Source organism: Cupressus sempervirens, chromosome 2 (genome assembly GCF_028749045.1).
Source record: "Cupressus sempervirens isolate cs-2001-9-10 chromosome 2, ASM2874904v1, whole genome shotgun sequence".
Classification (NCBI taxonomy): Eukaryota; Viridiplantae; Streptophyta; class Pinopsida; order Cupressales; family Cupressaceae; genus Cupressus; species Cupressus sempervirens.
In genome coordinates, this window is record NC_143119.1 from 742,072,899 (window position 1) to 742,092,581 (window position 19,683).

Here is a 19,683-nt window from a genome sequence, read left to right on the forward strand (position 1 = left end):
TTGTTCCACTTGAAAAAACTCATAAACTGCAGCATTTCTTCTTTCAATTTTGCCATTTGTTTCATACTTTGTCCAACTGACATTTAAGTAAATCTTTCATTCCTCAATCTAGGGATATCAACTTGTATATCATGGTCAGGTATTTGTTATTGTATCAAATTTTCTGTCCCTTTCCTTTCTGCTAGTGGGGGAAAAACCTTCCACATTTGGAAAATATTTATGAAAATAACAGCATTTCTTCCTTTCGGTTTAGCCATTTGTTTACTTTATCCAACTGAACTTCAAGTAAAGTGTTGCATGCCTAAATCTAAGGATATCTTGTATATCATGTTCAAGTATTTGTAATTGTATCCAATTTTTTGCTATTACAGGAGTTGAAGCTGTAGCTTTTGGTGGTTAATATGATTGTGATCATTATTGGGAGCGGGTCATTTTTTTGGTGTTTGATTGTTGTACAAGTTTTTTGTTTTATCATTTTGTGTCTATTTGTTCTAGATTATCGTGAGTCTTCTGGAGGTGCTAAGCCATCCATTGTATTTGCAGATGTTTTGTTGTAAAGAATTACTGTTGTTTATCAGTCAATAATTTTTTTAACGAGAACATTTTGATTCGTTCCTCAAAAGAGTGTAGTCTTAGAAGTCAAAGAGTACTGTATCAGAGATTCATCATTATTTTAATAAAAACATTGCTTTTGGTGTGGCTGGCTTTTTCTCCCTTAAGGAGTGTTTCCCAGGGTAAACCTTTGTGTCTATCTGTTCATCTTGTTTATTATGCTTTTCTGGTTCAAAATTTAACATGGTATCAGAGCAGGTTTAAGTAAAGATCCAGAACCAGAACCATTCAAGCAGAGAAATATTCCTTTCTTCTCTTCTAGATACATTCTTCCAAATTTCGAACATCGTGAATGGACTCAAACTTGAAGGTAGGCTAGATGGTGCATTGAATTTCACATCTTGGAAACTCAGAGTTCTTATAGCACTCGAAGAAAATGATCTTCTGAAATATGTGAAGAGTGTTTTTCTTAAGCCAGCTGAAAATAAAAGAAAGCTAAATGGAGGAAGAATACCAAGGAAGATATTGATGATTATGTAAAGGATCATATTGCACCTATTGTATCCAAGTTGAGTTCAGATAAAGAAAAGATTGAAAATCTTCAAAGCTTGTACGAATTCATCATTACCTCTGGCCTTGAGACGTAAGCTCCTCCATATAAAAATGGCTATACAAGAATAGGTTATCTCCTCCATGAAGATTACAGAATTGAAAGATCAGTTTAGTGTCACAAGAAGAGATGAATGGTCTCCATCATTATTGGAAATCTTTTATTCAAGGCATTAGTGAAGAGATAAATTTTAAAATTACCCAAATTTGGTCATCTGAGAGCTGATTGCGTTCAAGAGGCAATGGATGAAAATCTCATTATGAAGATCATGTCCTTGCAGCTCAAACATCTTAAAAAGAAAGAAAGAAACAGAAATTTCAAGAGAAATAGATCTAGGAATTCAGATTCAGCTCCTGAAACAAAGGAGGATCTCTCTAGAATTTAATGCTTCAGATGTGACAAGTATTGATCACTTTGCCTGAGATTGTTTAACAAGACCAAAACGTCATGCTGCTGCTGCCAATGTTGATGATGCTTCGCCTCATAAAGAATCTAGTGACAATTTGGAGGGACTTTTTTTATCTCAGCCCTTTCAATCAAAGTTCCAACTGATAGTAATACTTGGTTGATTGATAGTGGTGCTTCTCGTCACATTACCAGATATCGAGAGCATCTTTCTTACTTGGTGGAAAAAGAAACTCATTTGCAGGTAATTATTGGTGATGATGCTTGGACTACTTTTCACCTAGATTCAGGCATCCCTCTTCATTTGAGTGATGTCTTGTTTGTTCCGAGAATCTAGAGAAATCTGATTTCAATTTCAGCATCAGAGGACAAAGGATATCAAGTTGCATTTGCTTAAGGGAAGTGCTTGCATGGAAGAAAAAAACTACCATTAAAACGGCTCCTGGAATTTGTGTTTGTCGGGAGAATCTATATAGACTTTAGGTCCTATTCAAGCATTAGCTCATGATTCCATCAGTACAAATTAGTTGTGGCATAGAAGATTTGCTCACTTAAATTTCAGAACTCTTTCTACCATGGAGAAGATAGATTGCTGGTCTTCCAAAGCTTAATCAAGAAAATCATAGTATTTGCAAAGGTCATGCTCTAGGTAAGAATGTTAAAGGTCCTTTTCACAACGGTGAAAGTAGAGCAAAAGAAATTATAGATCTGATTTATGTGGACCTATGTTTGTCACATCTTTGAGCAGTATTTGGTACTATGTGATTTTTAATGATGACTTTTCTTATAAGACCTAGATTTATTTCATGAAATCTAAGGAGTCTGATGAAGTACTTTCTAAATTTAAAGAGTTCAAAGCTCAAGTTGAGAACAAGTCTAAAAAAAGGATCTACATTTTAAGATGAGATGATGAAGGGGAGTAAACTTTTGGCATTTTTCAAAATTTATGTGTTTGAGGCAAGGATCAAGAGAGAGTTTTGTGTTCCATATAACGCACAACAAAATGGAGTTGCACAAAGAAAGAATAGATCCATTGTTGAGGCGGCAAAAGCTATAATTCATGATCATAATTTGGAAATTTTTCTTTGGGCAGAGGCTTGCAAAAGAGTTGTTTATATTCAGAATCAAAGTCCACATCAAATTTTGAATAATATGACTCCTGAAGAGGCATTCATAGATATTAAGCCTGAAATTAGTCATCTCAGAATTTTGCGTGTCCTGTTTCTATCCATCTGCCTAAAGATAAAAGAGCTAAGTTAGAACCTTCAGGTAAGAAAAGTATTTTTGTTGGTTACAGTGAGTCTTCTATGGCCTACAAGATCTGCATTCCAAAACATGAACATATTGAGATCGGCAGAGATGTATCATTTGAAGAAGTAGCCTTTAAAAGATCAAAAGGATCTTCTACGAAAATAGATAGAGAAGAACAAGAGGCATCGAAAGATATGGACATTGGTGCTCCTTATTCTACTTCTGGCATTCAAATAAGTCTACTGAATTAAAAGGATCTATTTATCCAACTGATCCCATGGAACCAACCAATGGACCAAGTAATGTTTCATTCAATAGAAAGAGACCTTTTATGCATTAGACATACCATGCAAGAGGCTGAAGAGTATGCAGCTCCTCGTGGAACCTTTAGGGAAAGCAAGAGACCACATAAGTTTTTAGTTTATGTTGCATTAATGAGACATATCATTGAGGCCAAGCCTTCAAGTTTTGAGGAGGCATCAAAATCAGCAAGTATGGAGATATGCTATGACTGAAGAATATTAATCTATATATTTGGAATGTTGTTCCTAGACCTAAAGAAAAATTAGTTGTCTCCCAAGAGGCAGTTCAAAATCAAGCATGCAGCTTGTTAAACTAGAGCTTAGAAATCAATGAAGATAACCAGCAATAAGACACCACAAATATCTTGGGAAAATCCTTCGAGAATGAAGGGAAAAACCCAGCCACACAACACAAATATTATAATATATTTTTATTGATAATGAAATGTTCAAGTGTACAACATCCTTTGCTTGATGCAAATATATAACAATAGGAGAGACTCTTCACATTATAACCAAAGGTCTCTTGAAATTCCCATAACTCCTATAATTAATTGTAACTCTTCGAATATTCATGCCTCAATGCATGTGAATGACACATGTCATTTACATTTAATATTACAAATTAAACTTAAGTGTACTTTTCAGCTGAACGTAATAATAACAGTAGTAACGTTCATATTTCCAAAGATAAAGATCTCTATCGTAACTACCATCTTCAACGCTCCCTCTTAGCCAGAGAGAGATCTTTAGCTGAACAATCACACAAGACTACAATCAAAATGTTAATGATGAAATCTCATCCCATATATCCTATAAGATTCATGAAAACCTATAACAATCAATCACATTCATGGAATCGCTCAACAAGAAACCTTATAAGAATTAATCACATGCATGGAATTGCTCAACATGACACCCTATAACAATTACTCATATTCATGGAATCACTCAACATGAAAAGATTTGCAAACTCGCAGCTAAGCCTTTATTCACGGACTCTCTCAACGTGAACTGCCATGGAATCTCTCAACATGACATCCAACTCCCATCACGGAATCTCTCAACATGATGACATCATGGACTCTCTCAACATGATGTTCACTATCGCATAGTGAAAGAGTCATCGTAGTTGATCTTACAATCTCATTTATTCACACAAGAATAGAAATATGTTTAACAAAATAAGACTTAATTCCATTTTAAGTCAAATGTACAAATACCATAAGCATCACAAGCATAATGAAGGGAATTCCATAAGCATTTCCTCTTAATTAGGAAGCCTCCCTCTAAAGCTAATATCACCCTTTAAAGCTCAACATCTCCTAAAGCAACCTATTGCCTTTCTTGTTGCATCCTGCAACAAAAAGAGATTAAATGAATTTATCATAAAGATTAATTTAGGAATATTTTGATCATTAGAAAACAACAAAAGAAATCTCCCTCTCAGGCTGAAACATTTCCCTTCGGATACAAAGCAACACTCTCATCTTAATACTTCTTGTTGCATCTTGCAAAAGAGAGGAAAATCAACATATTATTTCAAAAACATTATGATCTATATGGGAAATATAATCATATAATATTTTCCCTCCATGCTGGTGAGAAATCATTCTGCAGCTTCTAAATTATAAAATAACAGATCAATATTCAAGGAAGAATAACTTAGCTCTTTGATTTTCTCCAATGTCGTTATTAGCATTATCAACTTTTGACGGGTCTTCCTCTTCAGCTTTATTCAATGCATCAAAACCTAGAACTCACACATATTGCAGATAGGAAATTTCAATGCTAGAAGATCAGACTTTTAGATGCATTGAATGAGACGTGGCAAGGAGAAACGATTAGGAAATCACAATGGCAATATTCCATAAATCTCGATAACCATGCAATAGGAGCTCACTCATCATAAGGCTAGAATAAATAAAACTAACAATCGCAGAACAAAGAACCCGATCAATTTTCCATAATACTAAGTAAGACTTGCCATTCATTGCAATAACCATTGCTTTGAATAAAATCAAATACGAAAAGAAAAATATATGAGTTCCTTCAACAAATTTGAACATCCATGAATGATTAAAAAAAAATGAAAAAACGATACTTCCTGATCATGCATGCAGTCGTTGCAAACAACATTTAACCTCTGTGATGATGCCTCCTCATCAACAATAATAGTCGTCTCCAGAAATGAATGAAAATATCCACTTCAAGCATTATGATCACAAAACGCTCTTGTTGTTATTATTTATCTCCGAATATATATGGTATGCACTAATTGTGTAAATGCAACCCAATCATGCACCAATGGAAGTTACGAAAATACCTCCAAAAATGAATGAATCCAAGACATTTCGCTTTCCATAATGAATCATTAGCCACGGTAATCTGAATAGCACGATGACTCTTTACCTCCCACGGAGATTGCCATTACCATGGGAAGAAACCACTTATGCCAAAAACAAGGAGAACTAATATGGCCAATGAATGTCAAGAGTCCATAAATTTTCCCCGATGACAAAGAATGCAAAGAACCAATACTCATAAATAAAAAACTGCCATCAAGCTGACTCCATAGCCACCTAGCCATTTTCATTTGCAGGAAAACTAGTGCAAGCATCCTCCACTGAATGACAAACTCCGGTCATTATTTTCTTCACTCCGTTAAATGAACAAATGGAAGGGAGCCTCTCTGATAATAAAAATTGTCATATAAAGATGTTCTTTCTCCTCCACTAACGTGAACTTGCATATTGATTGGCAATGATCACATTCTATTGCATGTAACTGATCTTCTCAACATCCTTATTCAACACAACACTTTGTCTCTGAAACTCCACCAAAAATCATAGCAGACTCTGTTTAAAGACCCCTAATGCAAAACATTAAAATTGATAGGACTTCATGATCTGTCTGAAGATGGATTCCAGACAATGACTCGGCCAAAAGAAGATGTAAAAATAAGGAATGATTCTGATGATTATATCCAATAGTGAAAATAAAAATTGTGCCCGAAGCACCCATAATGAACACATACTAAAGTAATAATTTATTACTGTCATCAACTAGGCTCTAATACCATGTTAAACTAGATCTCAGAAATCAATGAAGATAGGAAAACCCTTGGAGAATGAAGGGAAAAACCCAGCCACACAACACAAATATATCTTTATTGATAATAAAATGTTCAAGTGTACAACATCCTTTGCTCGATGTGAATCTATAACAATAGGAGAGACTCTTCACTATAACTGAAGGTCTCTTGAGATTTCCGTAACTCCTATAATTAATTGTAACTCTTCGAATATTCATGCCTCAATGCATGTGAATTCGAATATTCATGCCTCAATGCATGTGAATGACACATGTCATTTACATTTAATATTACAAATTAAACTTAAGTGTAGTTTTCAGCTGAATGTAATAATAACGGTAATAACTTTCATATTTCCAGAGATAAAGCTCTCTATCGCAGCTACCATCTTCAACACAACTGATGATAGTATTGAAAAGTATAAAGCAAGATTTGTGGCAAGAATTTTCTCTAAAAAGAAGGTATAGATTATGAGAAGACATTTTCTCTTGCAGCTCAGTATGCTTCTATCAAAACTATCATTGCTATTTCAACAGTTAAAGCCTGAAAATTACATCAAATGGATGTAAAGACTACATTTCGTAATGGTGTGATTGAAGAGGAGGTGTTTATTGAGCAGCCAAATGGTTTTGTGATTCATGAGGAGTCTCATGTGTGAAGATTAGAAAATAAAACTTTGTATGGCTTGTATGGCCTTAAGCAAGCATCACATTCATGGTATGAAAGGATTGATCAATTACAGTTGAACTAATCAAGAACATTCCCCTTTTGGATTCGTGACATTGCTTAAACTACCTCATGTGTTCTATAACTCTAGTGGTGGTATTGGCATTAACAGGTTGATCTTTTGGTGCAACAACATCCCTAGCTTGTAACAAGTGCTATTAGAGCTTGGTCATAGGTTTGAATCTCCTTAGGTAATATTGAGGGGTGGATTGTTGGACTAATTGCCAATGTTCCCCTTCGGGATTCATGACATGGCTTAACCACCTCTTGTGTTCTAAGGCAATGATAGGTCGATCTTTTGATGCAACAACCCTAGCTTGTAACACTTATTGAGCCTGGGATTCTCCAAGAATGGTGGAGATCCAAATTGTTACTTCATGGTAGTTTTGATGCTAAAGCTTTAATTTTAATTCTTTATGTTGATGATTTGTTTCTTATGGGGCTAGATAATCTCATTGTCAAATGTAAGAAAGATTTAACTCCTAAGTTTGAGATGAAGATCTCAATCTTATGCATTCCTTTCTAGGAAAAGTTTAGTGTAGCAAAAGCCTAATGAGATTAATTTGAGTCAAGGAAAATACTCTATAGACATTTTGAAGAGTTTTGGTATGTTGGTTTGCAAGTCCATGTCAACACCTATGTAAACAAATTTTAAAATGTATTAATGTGCAGCTAATTCGAATTTTGTAGATCCCACTGCGTACAAATAATTGATTGGATCATTGATGTATCTAGTGAATACTAGACCAGGTATTTATTATGTTGTTAACGGTCTCAGTTAGTTCATGTGTGAATCTAGACAAATTAATTTTGTTGCAGCAAAGCATAATTGAGATATTTGTGTGGCAATAACTGGAAAAGGTCTGAAATATACTTCTTGTGAAGATCTGCAATCGCAGGGTTATTCTGATTCTGATTGGGCCAGGTGTGTATCTAATAGGAAAAGCGCCTCTGTTTGTCATTTCAACTTAGCTTTTGCTATGATTACTTGGTGCAACAAGAAAAGATCAAGTGTGGCTCAAAGTAAAGCAAAAGTTGAATATGTTGCAACAAGTGTGGCAGCTCGAGAAGTAGGGTGGCTTCGAGAGCTTCTTGTCAGATTGTTTGGGCAAGCTTTGGAACCAATTACGACTCATTGTGATAACCAAAGCTATGCAAAGCTTTTTTAATCCAATAGATCATGGTAGAACAAAACTTGCGGAGATTAAATATTATTATTTAAGAGATATGGTTCAAAGGAAAGCAATTCAACTCAAGTGCATTTGTACTTATGAGAAGATAGCTAACATTCTCAACAAGCCACTTTCCAAAGTTAAGTATTCATAATTTTGTGATGAGCTTGGTATTGTAGAGAACGTGTTCAATTTTAAACAGCATACCAGAGAAATAAAGATTTGAAACACAAGAACAAACAAGGACAGATGAAACAAAATATATCGTGGGAAAACCCTCCACTTCTGGGTGAAAACCCCAGCTACCAAAGAGTCAATCCTTTATTGAAGGCTCAGAACTCCCAAGTACAATGATCTTGAGCTTGATCAGTGATAATCTAATCAATGATTGTTACCACTTAACAATCAAGGAATCTCCCTTTTAACTGAACACGCATCACACGCTTTTTATTTGCAATATATACAATACTTCATATATATCCCAAATACTAAAGACAACAGAAAATGATTCACACACTGTAATAATCATACATAGAACATATACAGAATAAAACTATAGCAAACATAAAGCTTACTATAGAAGAGATACAGTACTCAACCATCGCAGAAAAAATGCTATATTTCATTTCTCTGCAGATGCACAAAATTCCACTGTAAGAAACTCAACGCACTAAATCATCCAACATACTAGACATGGCACCAAAAATAACTAGGTCCCCAAAAATTGAAGGGACATCATTGTTACACTTGATGAGTCAATGGGCAGTTATAACAAAAAAAAATGACTCAAATACTCAAGTGATGGCACATCCACACAGACATGAGAAGGAAGCCCATAACATTATGAACGACATTTCCACCCGAGCTTAGTGCTTGATGTCACTTGTTTATTATCTTCATTAATACATGGTGGTAGCAGTTACAAAAGGAATATAATACATCTTCACAACATATTAAGTAATATACATAGAGATTGTCGAGAGGAAAACCATGAAGGTAAGCTATTGTCACAACAACCATCGTCTCCAATAACATGCGCATGAAGGCAACAGTAGACTTCTGAGAACGATTACAGCAGAGAAAGATGAACTCATCAGAATCAACAAAATAACAAAGTCAATGCAAGTAGAAATGAAGGAAAGACTCCACATCACTGAACTGAGAAAGCTTGAGAGCAAGGAATCGTCAATCAAGAAGTATGCACAACCAGCACAAGCATTTGATGTCCCCTACTAATATCAAATCATTTGATGTTATTGATTGAGCTTTGGAAGGCCAATAACCATCTTCTCCATGGAGGAAAGAGTTATGAAATTTAGATGAGTGAACCTTTTATGCCACAGCTCACTAGCACTCATGGAATCATGTGCCAAGGCTTAAATAGGACAAGTTGAAACTCTATATAGACTCTAATGACAAATACCATTTTCACAAGTTGTCTTAATTCTTGTGTTCTTCTTTCATGCAAGAACTTTGCCTTCAGCAAAAGCTACATGATATCATTTATCTTCTAATGCGGAAATAGATATCAGATTTCTCTTGATTCCAGCAATGAAAAAGACATCACTCAGCTAAAGGGGAATTATTGAATCCAAATGAAAAGATATAGTTCGCAGCTTTCACAGAATACCTAGCATCATCACTAATAATAACTTGTAAATTAGTATCCTTTTCTATCAGATTAGAGAGATGCTCATCATATCATGTGATATGGCAAGATGCTCCATTGTCAATTAGCCAAGAATAACTATCAGTAGGAACTTTACTTCAAAGAGCAGAAATAAATAAGAAGCCCTCTGAATTTTCACTCGATTCTCTATGAGAAGCATTTTCAACATCTGTAGCAGCAGCTTAATGCTTGGGTCTTGTTGTACAATCTCTACCAAAGTGACCATACTTGTTACATTTAAAGCACTGGATCCTAGAGAAATCCTCCTAAGGTTCAGGGGCTGAATCAAAATTCCTATCTCTAAATCTCCTAAAATTATCTCTCCTTCCTTTCTTTTTAGAAGTATGATCAGCAAGAACACGATCTTCTTCATGGTGAGATTTACGCCCATTTCCTCTCACCTCCAATCTGCATTCCTCTTGGATACAATCAGCTCTCAAATGATCAAACTTAGGTAGTTCATCTCTTCCACTAATTACTTGAACAAAAGATTCCCAAGAGTGAGGAAGGTCGTTCATGGCCAACATAACTAGATCTTTGTCCTCAACTGAATCTCCAATAGCATTGAATTGAATTTTGTAATCTTTGTGAAGAAAGTTACAATATTCTTCTCTAGCCATTTTAATATGAGAGAGTTGATGTCTCAAGGTTAGAGCTCTACTAGTGTTCTTGGATTCAGACAAACTTTGAAGACTATCAAACATAGCTTTGGCTGAAATCAACTCTGATATAGTAGGTACCAAATGATCCTTAACTGAATCAATCACTATCTTTCTTGCCATGATATTGTTCTTTCTCCATTGGACTTTCCCAATGTCATCAAAAGGTTCAGCTACATCAAACCTCACATAGTTGAGAAGATCACTCTCTTCAAGTACAATCAGGACTCTAAAAAAACATGAAGTAAAATTGGATTCACCATCCAGCCTGTCTTCAGGCTTTGAGTCCATTCGCTATTGCTGAAAGTTGAGATAAACAGTCAGGAGACGAGCAAAAAATATTTCAAATCCAAGCGTTCTGGTTCTAGATCTTTTCTTTAGACCTGTTCTAATAATATGTTAAATTTAGAACCAGTATATCACAAAAATAAAGATCTCAAACACAAAAACAAATAAGGACAGATGACAAAAAATATATCTTGGGCTCCACTTCAGAGTGAAAAACCCAACCACGAAAAAGTCAATCCTTTAGTGGAAGCTCATAACTCTGAGACAATGATCTCAAGCTTAATCAGTGATAATTTAATCAAGGAGTATAGAACAAGTAACACATGCTTCTCATTTGCAATACGTGCAATACTTCATATATCTCCCAGATACTAAAAAGAAGACAATGATTCACACACTGTAATGATCATATACAGAACAAAACTATAGCAGACACAGAACTTACTATAGCAGAGATACAATTATCTCAACAGTCATAAAAATAAGAAGCCCAAGACACTAAATCTTCTAGCATAGTAGACACTGCACCAATAATAGACTAAGCAGACAAAAGCTGAAGAGACATCACTATTACAATCAATGAGTTGATGGCTGTTATAATAAGATGATTGGAATCGTCAAGTGATGCCACATCCACGCTGACATGAGAAGGAAACCCATAACATTATGAACAGCATTTCCACCTAAGCTTAGTGTTCAATGTCACTTGTTCATTATCTTCATTAATACAAGCCGGTAACAGTTATAAAAGGAATGCCATACATCTTCATCACATATCAAGGAACATACATCGAGACTGTCGAAAGGAAAACAATTTAGGTGAAGAGCTATCATCACAATAGTTGTCTTCAATAACGTGTGCATGAAGACAATAGTAGACTTCTGAGAATGAATACAGCACAGAAAGAAGGAACTTATAAGCACAAACAGAATAAGAAAGTTGATGCAAGACATAGCAATGGAGGAAAAAGACTCAACATCACTGAATTGAGAAAGCTCAAGAGAAAGGAGTCATCAATCGAGAGGTATACACAACCATCGCAGGTAAATGATGTCTCCTGCTGCTACCAAAACATAAACAGACCGATGCTCTTGCTGAGAGAGTCTCAGCATCAGTGGTTCTTGCTACTTGCTAATAATACATATCTCTCGGTGCCGAAGAAATGTGAGGTGAAAACCCTTGTAACGCATATTTCTCTATGACAAAGAAATGTAAGATGAAAGCCCTCATAATGCATATTTCTCTATGATGAAGAAATGTAAGGTGAAAGCCCTCATAATGCATATTTCTCTGTAACCAAGAAATGTCAGGTGAAAGCCCTTGTAATGCATTTTTCTTTGACATATAGAGTAATTTGAGGTGAAGGCCCTTGTTTGCCTCTGAGACAAAGGTATTTCTCTTTCCACTCATGGGAGTAGCAATAATGGATGTCATGCTGAGAAACTCCATGACAACATCACATCGAATGGTCCCCTGATGAGAGCTTGTCTTTACATTTATTTCACACATGGGAGTAGCAATGGTGAACATCATGTTGAGTGACTCCCTGATGCTATCACATTGAGAGACTGATAAATTTTGTTCATTCTCACATATGGGTCAAGCCATTGTAAATGTCAACGATTCATGACTTGAGTATTTGCAAAAGATATATTATTTGCTAAAAGCCTAAAAGGGACTGTTGAAGATTAGTAGTTGAAGAGCTATCCAATATACCTGTGATGGTTGCATCAACATACAAGTGAATTAAGAATATGAAGAGTCTTCTACTTTGAACAGTTTACCCATTTGAAGAGTGTCACCTCTTTGGTTTCAAATATTGAAAACTATGAAGAGATCTCATTGCCAGCATATGAAAGGTTACACTCATTGTAACTGTTGTCAATATGTGTGCCACAGCAGTCATGCATCCAAGCATCTCCCAAACATTCAGGCAATCAGTATTGTTCATGGTGGTTGTGTAATTGTCGATCATCCTGGAGCCACATGTTCGTGGTTGTTGAGTAACAAAATCCAATGAAGCGTCACTGCTTTGTGTTACAAGAGTCTTCCTGAGCTAGCCTTTGGAAATTCAAAGAGTCATATTATGTGTAATTGTCGATCGTCCTAGAGCCACGTGTTCATGGCTGTTGAGTCACAAAATTCAATGAAGTGTCACTGCTATGTGTCACAAGAATCTTCCTGAGCATCAGTTTTGATATCTCTGCAAATTGTATTCGGTGAGGACAATTTTCTGAGTGTTGTTACAGGAGTTGAAGTTGTAGCTTTTGGTGATTAATATTATCGTGATTATTATTGGCAGCAGGTCATTTTTTTGGTGTTTGATTGCTGTAGGAGTTTGTTGTTTTATCATTGGGTGTATTTGGTCTAGATGAGTCATCTAGGTATTAAGGCATCCATTGTATTTGCAGATCTTTTATTATAAAGAATTGCTATTGTGTATCAGTCAATAACTTTTTAATAGAGAACAATGTGGTTTGTTCCTCAAGCGAGTGTAGTCTGACATTCATAATTATTTAACAAAAGCATTGTTTATTATGTGACTGCGTTTTCCTCCCTAGAGGAGGATTTTCCTATGGTAAATCTGTGTCTATCTAATCATCTTGTTTAATATGCTTTTCTGGTTCAAAATTTAACAAATCCAATAACTATATACTTCAGTGTCAAATTTGCTTTTCTAGGCACTGCATTGCTCATTCTTTTTGCTACTGTCCTTCCTGAAATATTTTCAAGCAAATTAGATCTACTATCTTTTTTCTCTCTTTAAAAAACATTCTAATTATTTTCTTCTGTGTTCCTTTTCACTTCATCCATGCATTGTAGACATGTCCTTTCTTCTAAGCTGTCATCTTAAATATAGTGATAGTAATTCTTTGATTTCATAGCAATTAATCCTCTTTTTTCAGTTCTTATATCTATTGTGATATAGAACTACTGATAGTATTTAATCTTTAACTACCGTTGTCTAGCTTCTGATGGAAGGAACTGGATTTGCTCTTACCGCAGGCAACTCCTTATGGATGGAACTGGAATTGCTCCGACTCACGACAACTCCTTCAATTGCAACTCTCTTGTTTTGATTTTACCATTTATTACACTACCTTTATCCAACTGGTATTTAAATTTTAAATGTATATTTATTCCTCAATCTTGTAATGTCCACTCATAAAGCATGTCAGATTTGTAGAAAATATTCTGACATTTTCCTTATCTGTCAAAAACTACAGAAAACGGTTCCTTTCATTTGCATTTTTCATTTCATTTTGTTGATGATACTTTCTATCCTCTTTACAGATAGCTTATCTGCACTAATTTCTTTCTTTAGAATTCTACATTTCTCTTCTAATGACATAATTATGAATCTTATTGCATTACATTCTCATATCAAAGACAAAACAAAAGTACATTGACTTAAATCTATAATTGAATTTGAAAATGCAATTGCCCATTGCCCTTTTCAGTCAAACTCAGTTAGTTGCTTGTCACCAATTCAACTTGTCTTGGTACCCTCAAATATCTTTAAAAAAAAGCATTAAAGAAGCCAAACAATCAATTAGTTCGTTTGGCATCTCTCCTGCTCCAACCATTGTATTCACAATTGCATCCTTCCTCCAAATTAGTAATGAAACAGAAAATATCAATCAGCTAAAGCTTTACATGACCCCATAACTGCCCCTGGGTGAAAAAATAAACAACCTTAATGCACCAAGTGCATAAAACGCTGCTCTTCTCACATTAAACAGCAACCATCCACAAATTTAATTATTGCATTTTAGAAGCTAGCAAAAAGACGGTGAAGAGAAATAATTCTGACAAACCAATACAGGAAAAACAATGCTGACAGAATCTTACATGATATATAAAAAAACAATGGCACACCCACAATATAACAGAATTATTTACCCTGGAAATCCCTCTCAGAAAAATTCAAGCATAAACAGAAGTTGTCTACTATATTAACTCAACCATTTATAATACAATGAAATATTTCTTACATGTGCTAAATCCTGATCAATCTGCAATGATTTACAGAAAATTAGGCACATCACTGCAGGAAACCACTAAGCAGTATTACAACACAATGGCCATAAAACCATGGACAGAAAAGAGACCTCTATGAAGTGAAAAACATTTTAAATATTCAATGTGTATCCAGCAGATGGAATGTAATATGCCTATTACTAATGTTAAACTGCAGATACAATTAAACAACATTAAACAAAGAATTTGCATGAACCTTTAAATATTACACTATTCATTCTCTTCATTCCTCTTTACCCATAAATGACACATAGGAATAGTAACAGCCAGGGTGAAACCATCCTGTAACCTTGTTTCTCTTTCACAAATGCAGCATTTATAGCTATAATATATCCTTCTACATGTGATGCACAATTTTGTGAATATAATGTCTGCAATTTTATGGCAGTAAATAAATATAATCTGAAGAATATTTAAAACCAGCATGACAAATGACAGCAATTCGCAATGATCAGATACAATGTTCACTGATATTGTACAACATTTCTTCTAAAGAGGACGGCTTCAACAAGTCATCTAATTATTTTCTCCATTCCACCAATGACCAACACCAACAATTAAAAAGCCTGGATTCAGTAAAGTTCTCAGCTAGACCCAAGCAAATCACCAATCTGAAAATTTGACAAAGGTACAGATGCCATATATTAACATAAGATGCATTTCAGGAGCGACTACAAATGGAATCAAAAAAGCAGTTCTCTGGTCCGAGTTTCATTACCTTTTGTATTTTTATATACATTTGTTCACTCCACGCTCTCCAAACCTTTCTTGTACTTGACTATAATTTTTTTACAGTGACACATATTTGACTACCTCCCAACAATACACAGTTATTTGAAACTCAAGAGGACTATAGAGTACAGGATCCATACAGTAAACTCGGGTCACAACAAGATATGCTTCAAAACAACCCTAATATGCTCTATGTTAAACAGCATATTTCGTTCGGCATACTAATCAACAAAGTTTAACCAGATTGACTCTTCTCACAAAAAAACTGTCTCAGGAAGATAAAAAGCGTGGCAAATCAGAACAAAATTGACAAAGAATTAAAAATGTATGGTCTCTTTCTCTCCTGTTCACATAAAAATCATCTCAAAAAGATTAAAAGTGTGGCTGCGAAGAACAAAATTGGCAAAAATTAAAAACATGTCTGTTCACTTTCAGAGCCCGCACACCTAAAAGGTTTAAAACAAAATAGAATTCACCCTCATCTTTCCGCACCTTTCTTGTTTCCAGAAACCAATAGTTTGCCAAAACTACTATCAAACCCTGTGTGTGACACAAACTGTACAACATCCCAACGTTACATGGCTAATCAAGACTCTAAGAATCTGAAACTCTACAGGATCTGTACAACGAACTCTGGCTAGGCCAACCTAGGAACCAAAATCCACTTGATCTGTACAATACTCTCAGGCCATACGCTTCAAATTAACACTTATCAGTTTCATTTCAAATAAAATCTTTTGTCGAGCGCACCAATCAACAAAACCAACGCAAATTGACTCCATTTCACATAATAACTCTAATTGCAAAGCCTGGCAAGGCATAACAAAATTAAAAAGAGATTAAACATGCCTGGGGTCTTTCAGAGTCTGTACATTCAATGGCCTCGCCCTGGCCAGCGCCTTGAGTGTCACTATCTTCTTCTCCCTCATCCCTCCCATCGTTGTCCTCTTCATGGAAGCAATAAGCCCTTAGCAATTCAAAGGTACACTGGCACTCTTCCAAAACATCCTCAACAGTTTTTCTCCGTACTCAAATTTTTCCACTGTCTTCAACCACTAAATTTGAAACGTGTCCCTGCAAATTCTCAATTGCATTCTTTACTTCTGTTGGAGCTGCTGCAGGTACAGAATTGCAATCCACGAGGCCTATGACAGCAGGTGCAGGATTCAATCATACAACCTCCACCTCTGCTATTTTTTTTTTTTTAAACCTGATTTGTATTTTGGTCAGTAAAATTAGTTTTTCCTTTTCAGTTCAATGCGTACTTCTATGACAAGGCCTCATGTTTTACCCACAAATGACTCTTATTGGGCGCTTTACTCCAAATAACTGATTCCCCATAGGTGTTTTATTGCATGTTTTACTCCATATAACAAGTCCTCTAATTATTGTCTCCATTCCACTGATGACCAATACCACCAATACAAAGACTGGATTCAATACAGTTCTCAGCTAGACCAAGGGTAGCCATCAATCGGAAAATCTGACACAGGTACAGATGCTAGATCGTAATGTAAAATGCATTTCAGGAGTGACTACTAATTAATGCATCGGAAAGGATCAAATCCTTTACTCGTTTGAAATAAAAAAGCAGTTATTTGGTCCGAGTTTCGTGAATTTTTGTTTGCTCTCCAAATGTTTCTCGTACAATTTTTTCAAAGTTCAGCATATTTGACTACCTCCAACAATAAACGGTTAATCGAGTCTCAAAAGAACTTTAAAATTACAGGATCCGTACGGTAAACTCAGGCTACGACAACATACAATTCAAAATAACCCTAGTCGGCTCCATTTCAAAATAAAAATATTTTGTTCGATATACTTCTGGTCACATAAAAACTATCTCAGAAAGATAAAATGTGTGGCAAAGCAAGACAAAATTGCCAAAAAATGAAAAATGTATGCTCTCTTTCGCTCCTTTTCACATAGAAACTATCTCAAAAAGATCAAAAGCATGACCACGCAGAACAAATTTGGCAGAAAATTAAACATGACTGGTCTCTTGCAGAGTCTGTGCAGTAAAAGTCTGACTCAATTCCTTATAATAAGGATGAAATTCGTCCTAATCTTTCCACCTTTCTTGTTTCCAAGTATAGATAGTTTCCCAAAACTGCCCTCAAACCTCGCGAGAGACACAAACTGTAAAACCTCCTACATTACACGGTTAATCAAGACTCTAAGAGGCAAAAACTCTGAAGGATCTGTTCAACAAACTCCGGCTAGGCCAGCCTAGAAACCGAAATCCAGACGATCCGTACAGTACTCTCATGACATACGCTTCAAACTAACCCTTATCAATTTCATTTCAAATAGCATATTTTGCCAAGGGACAAAACCAACGCGAATTGACTTCATTTCACATAATAACTCTACCTGCAAAGCGTGGAAAAGCACAGCAAAATTGAGAAGAAATTAAACATGCCTGCGCTCTTTCAGAGTCCGCACAATCAACGGCCTCATCCTGGCCACTGCCTCGCGACTCGCTGTCTTCTTCCTCCTCGTCCTCCTCATGGAAGCCATAAGCCCTGAGCAATTCGAACGTACGCTGGCACTCTTCCAAAACATCCTCAACAGTTTTTCTCCGTACTCGAATTTTTCCGCCGTCTTCCACAACTAGATTGGAAACGCGCCCCTGCAGATTCTCAATTGCGTTCTTAACTTCTGCTGGAGCCGCCGCAGTTGCAAAATTCAAATCCGCAGGGCTTGCGACAGCAGGTGCAGGATTCGATCCCACAACCTCCATCTCCATCTGTATTCTTATTTTTTTCAAATCTAATCTCTATTTTGGTCAGTGAAGTTAGTTTTTCCCTTTTCTGTTCTATGCTTACCTCTATGACAAGGCCTCGTTGTTTTACCCACATACGCCTCTTATTGCGTGCTTTGCTCCAAATAACTGATTCCTCATAGGTGTGATGGTAATTAAATTTTAAGCTTTACCGTTCCCCCAATGTGGCAGTAAATAAAAAATAATTAATTAATAATTATTATTGCAAATTTTGGACATGCTCGCCAAAGGCGATGCTCTCAAGGATATGTTATTCCACTTGTTCTTTTGTTCTTTTAATTATGGAGGTGGTCTTATTAAGTGGGATCGATTTAGAGGGATGCTTGGGCTAATTGATGGTAAAATATTTAATTTGAATAATGTATGAGAGAGAATGAAATTGGATGACACCTAGTATGTAAGTGGGTTACAAATTGTGAGACACATTTTGTTATTTGCATTCTTCATCATTTTTTTCTCTTTCTATACTTCTTCTTATTCTTCCTCGTCCTCTTCTTATTCTTTCTCTTCCTCCTCCTCCTCTTCTTCTTCTTCTTTCAAATACTACTTTATGCGAGAAGAAGTTCATGAAGGGAAGTTGCTTTAGTAATACATGTCATGTGAATATTGTGAATATTTGTTGTTGTCACAATTTATTAACCTTGTCGGCATCTGGTGCAAGACCACTTAAGGGTTCAAGAAGGCATATGATGTCAGTGAGGCATGGATGAATATAATCAAGGTCAATCATGACCTAAGACAATGTAATAAAGTCATTAAGGCTTTAAGGTATTGAAGTCAAGTTGCTCTCGTGTTGTCAATTGTACTAAAGTTGTCCATTTGGGTCAAATTGGTCAAAACTATGAGACTAAGAGGAAAATCATGTTATTAGATCATTTTTGTCATAAATAATCAAAATGTAACAGGTTCGGGTGATAGGATGGTTAAAAAGGACTAAATGTAAAAAACTTGCAAATTTGCACCAAAAGTCATGAAGCGTATTTTCTAAGTTGTTGATAACTTTGCATTAACAATTAACTTTGATTTAAAAGTTGGTTTGGGGTAGTTGATCGAGTGGAATGGGTCTATAAAGGCATTAATACACTTGTGAAAAGTAGAGTTGGAATTGCACAATCAAAATAAATAACAACATAAGCATTTTTGGTGGAACTGTATGATTGTCTTGGGTAATTTCCACATGTAAAATTTGTGGTCCCTTCTTGTATGGATTGAGCAATTGGTACAAATTTTCTAATATTGTTTTAGATGAAGTTTCCCTAAGTCATTAACATTGAGGGTTAAGATTGATTTTGTAGGAAGTTAGGTTGTGGACAATTTTGTAACTTTTGGGGGGCAGTAAGATGAATTGGACTCATTACACTTTATGTTCTTACTGTTTCTTATGGAATGAGTCTAA

The 19,683-nt window shown here is 35.6% G+C and overlaps 1 protein-coding gene across 1 annotated transcript in view; it reads right to left on the reverse strand.

The window, feature by feature from the left end:
* The window catches only part of LOC149575513 (uncharacterized), a 39,898-nt gene extending 21,559 nt beyond the window's left edge, over nt 1-18,339 (reverse strand). Inside the window, exon 1 of the mRNA XM_089815267.1 lies at nt 17,925-18,339. Coding sequence (XP_089671393.1) covers nt 17,925-18,251 — 327 coding nt within the window. The 5' untranslated portion in view covers nt 18,252-18,339. The remainder of the gene's footprint in view (nt 1-17,924) is intronic.
* Nucleotides 18,340-19,683: the final 1,344 nt, after the last annotated feature.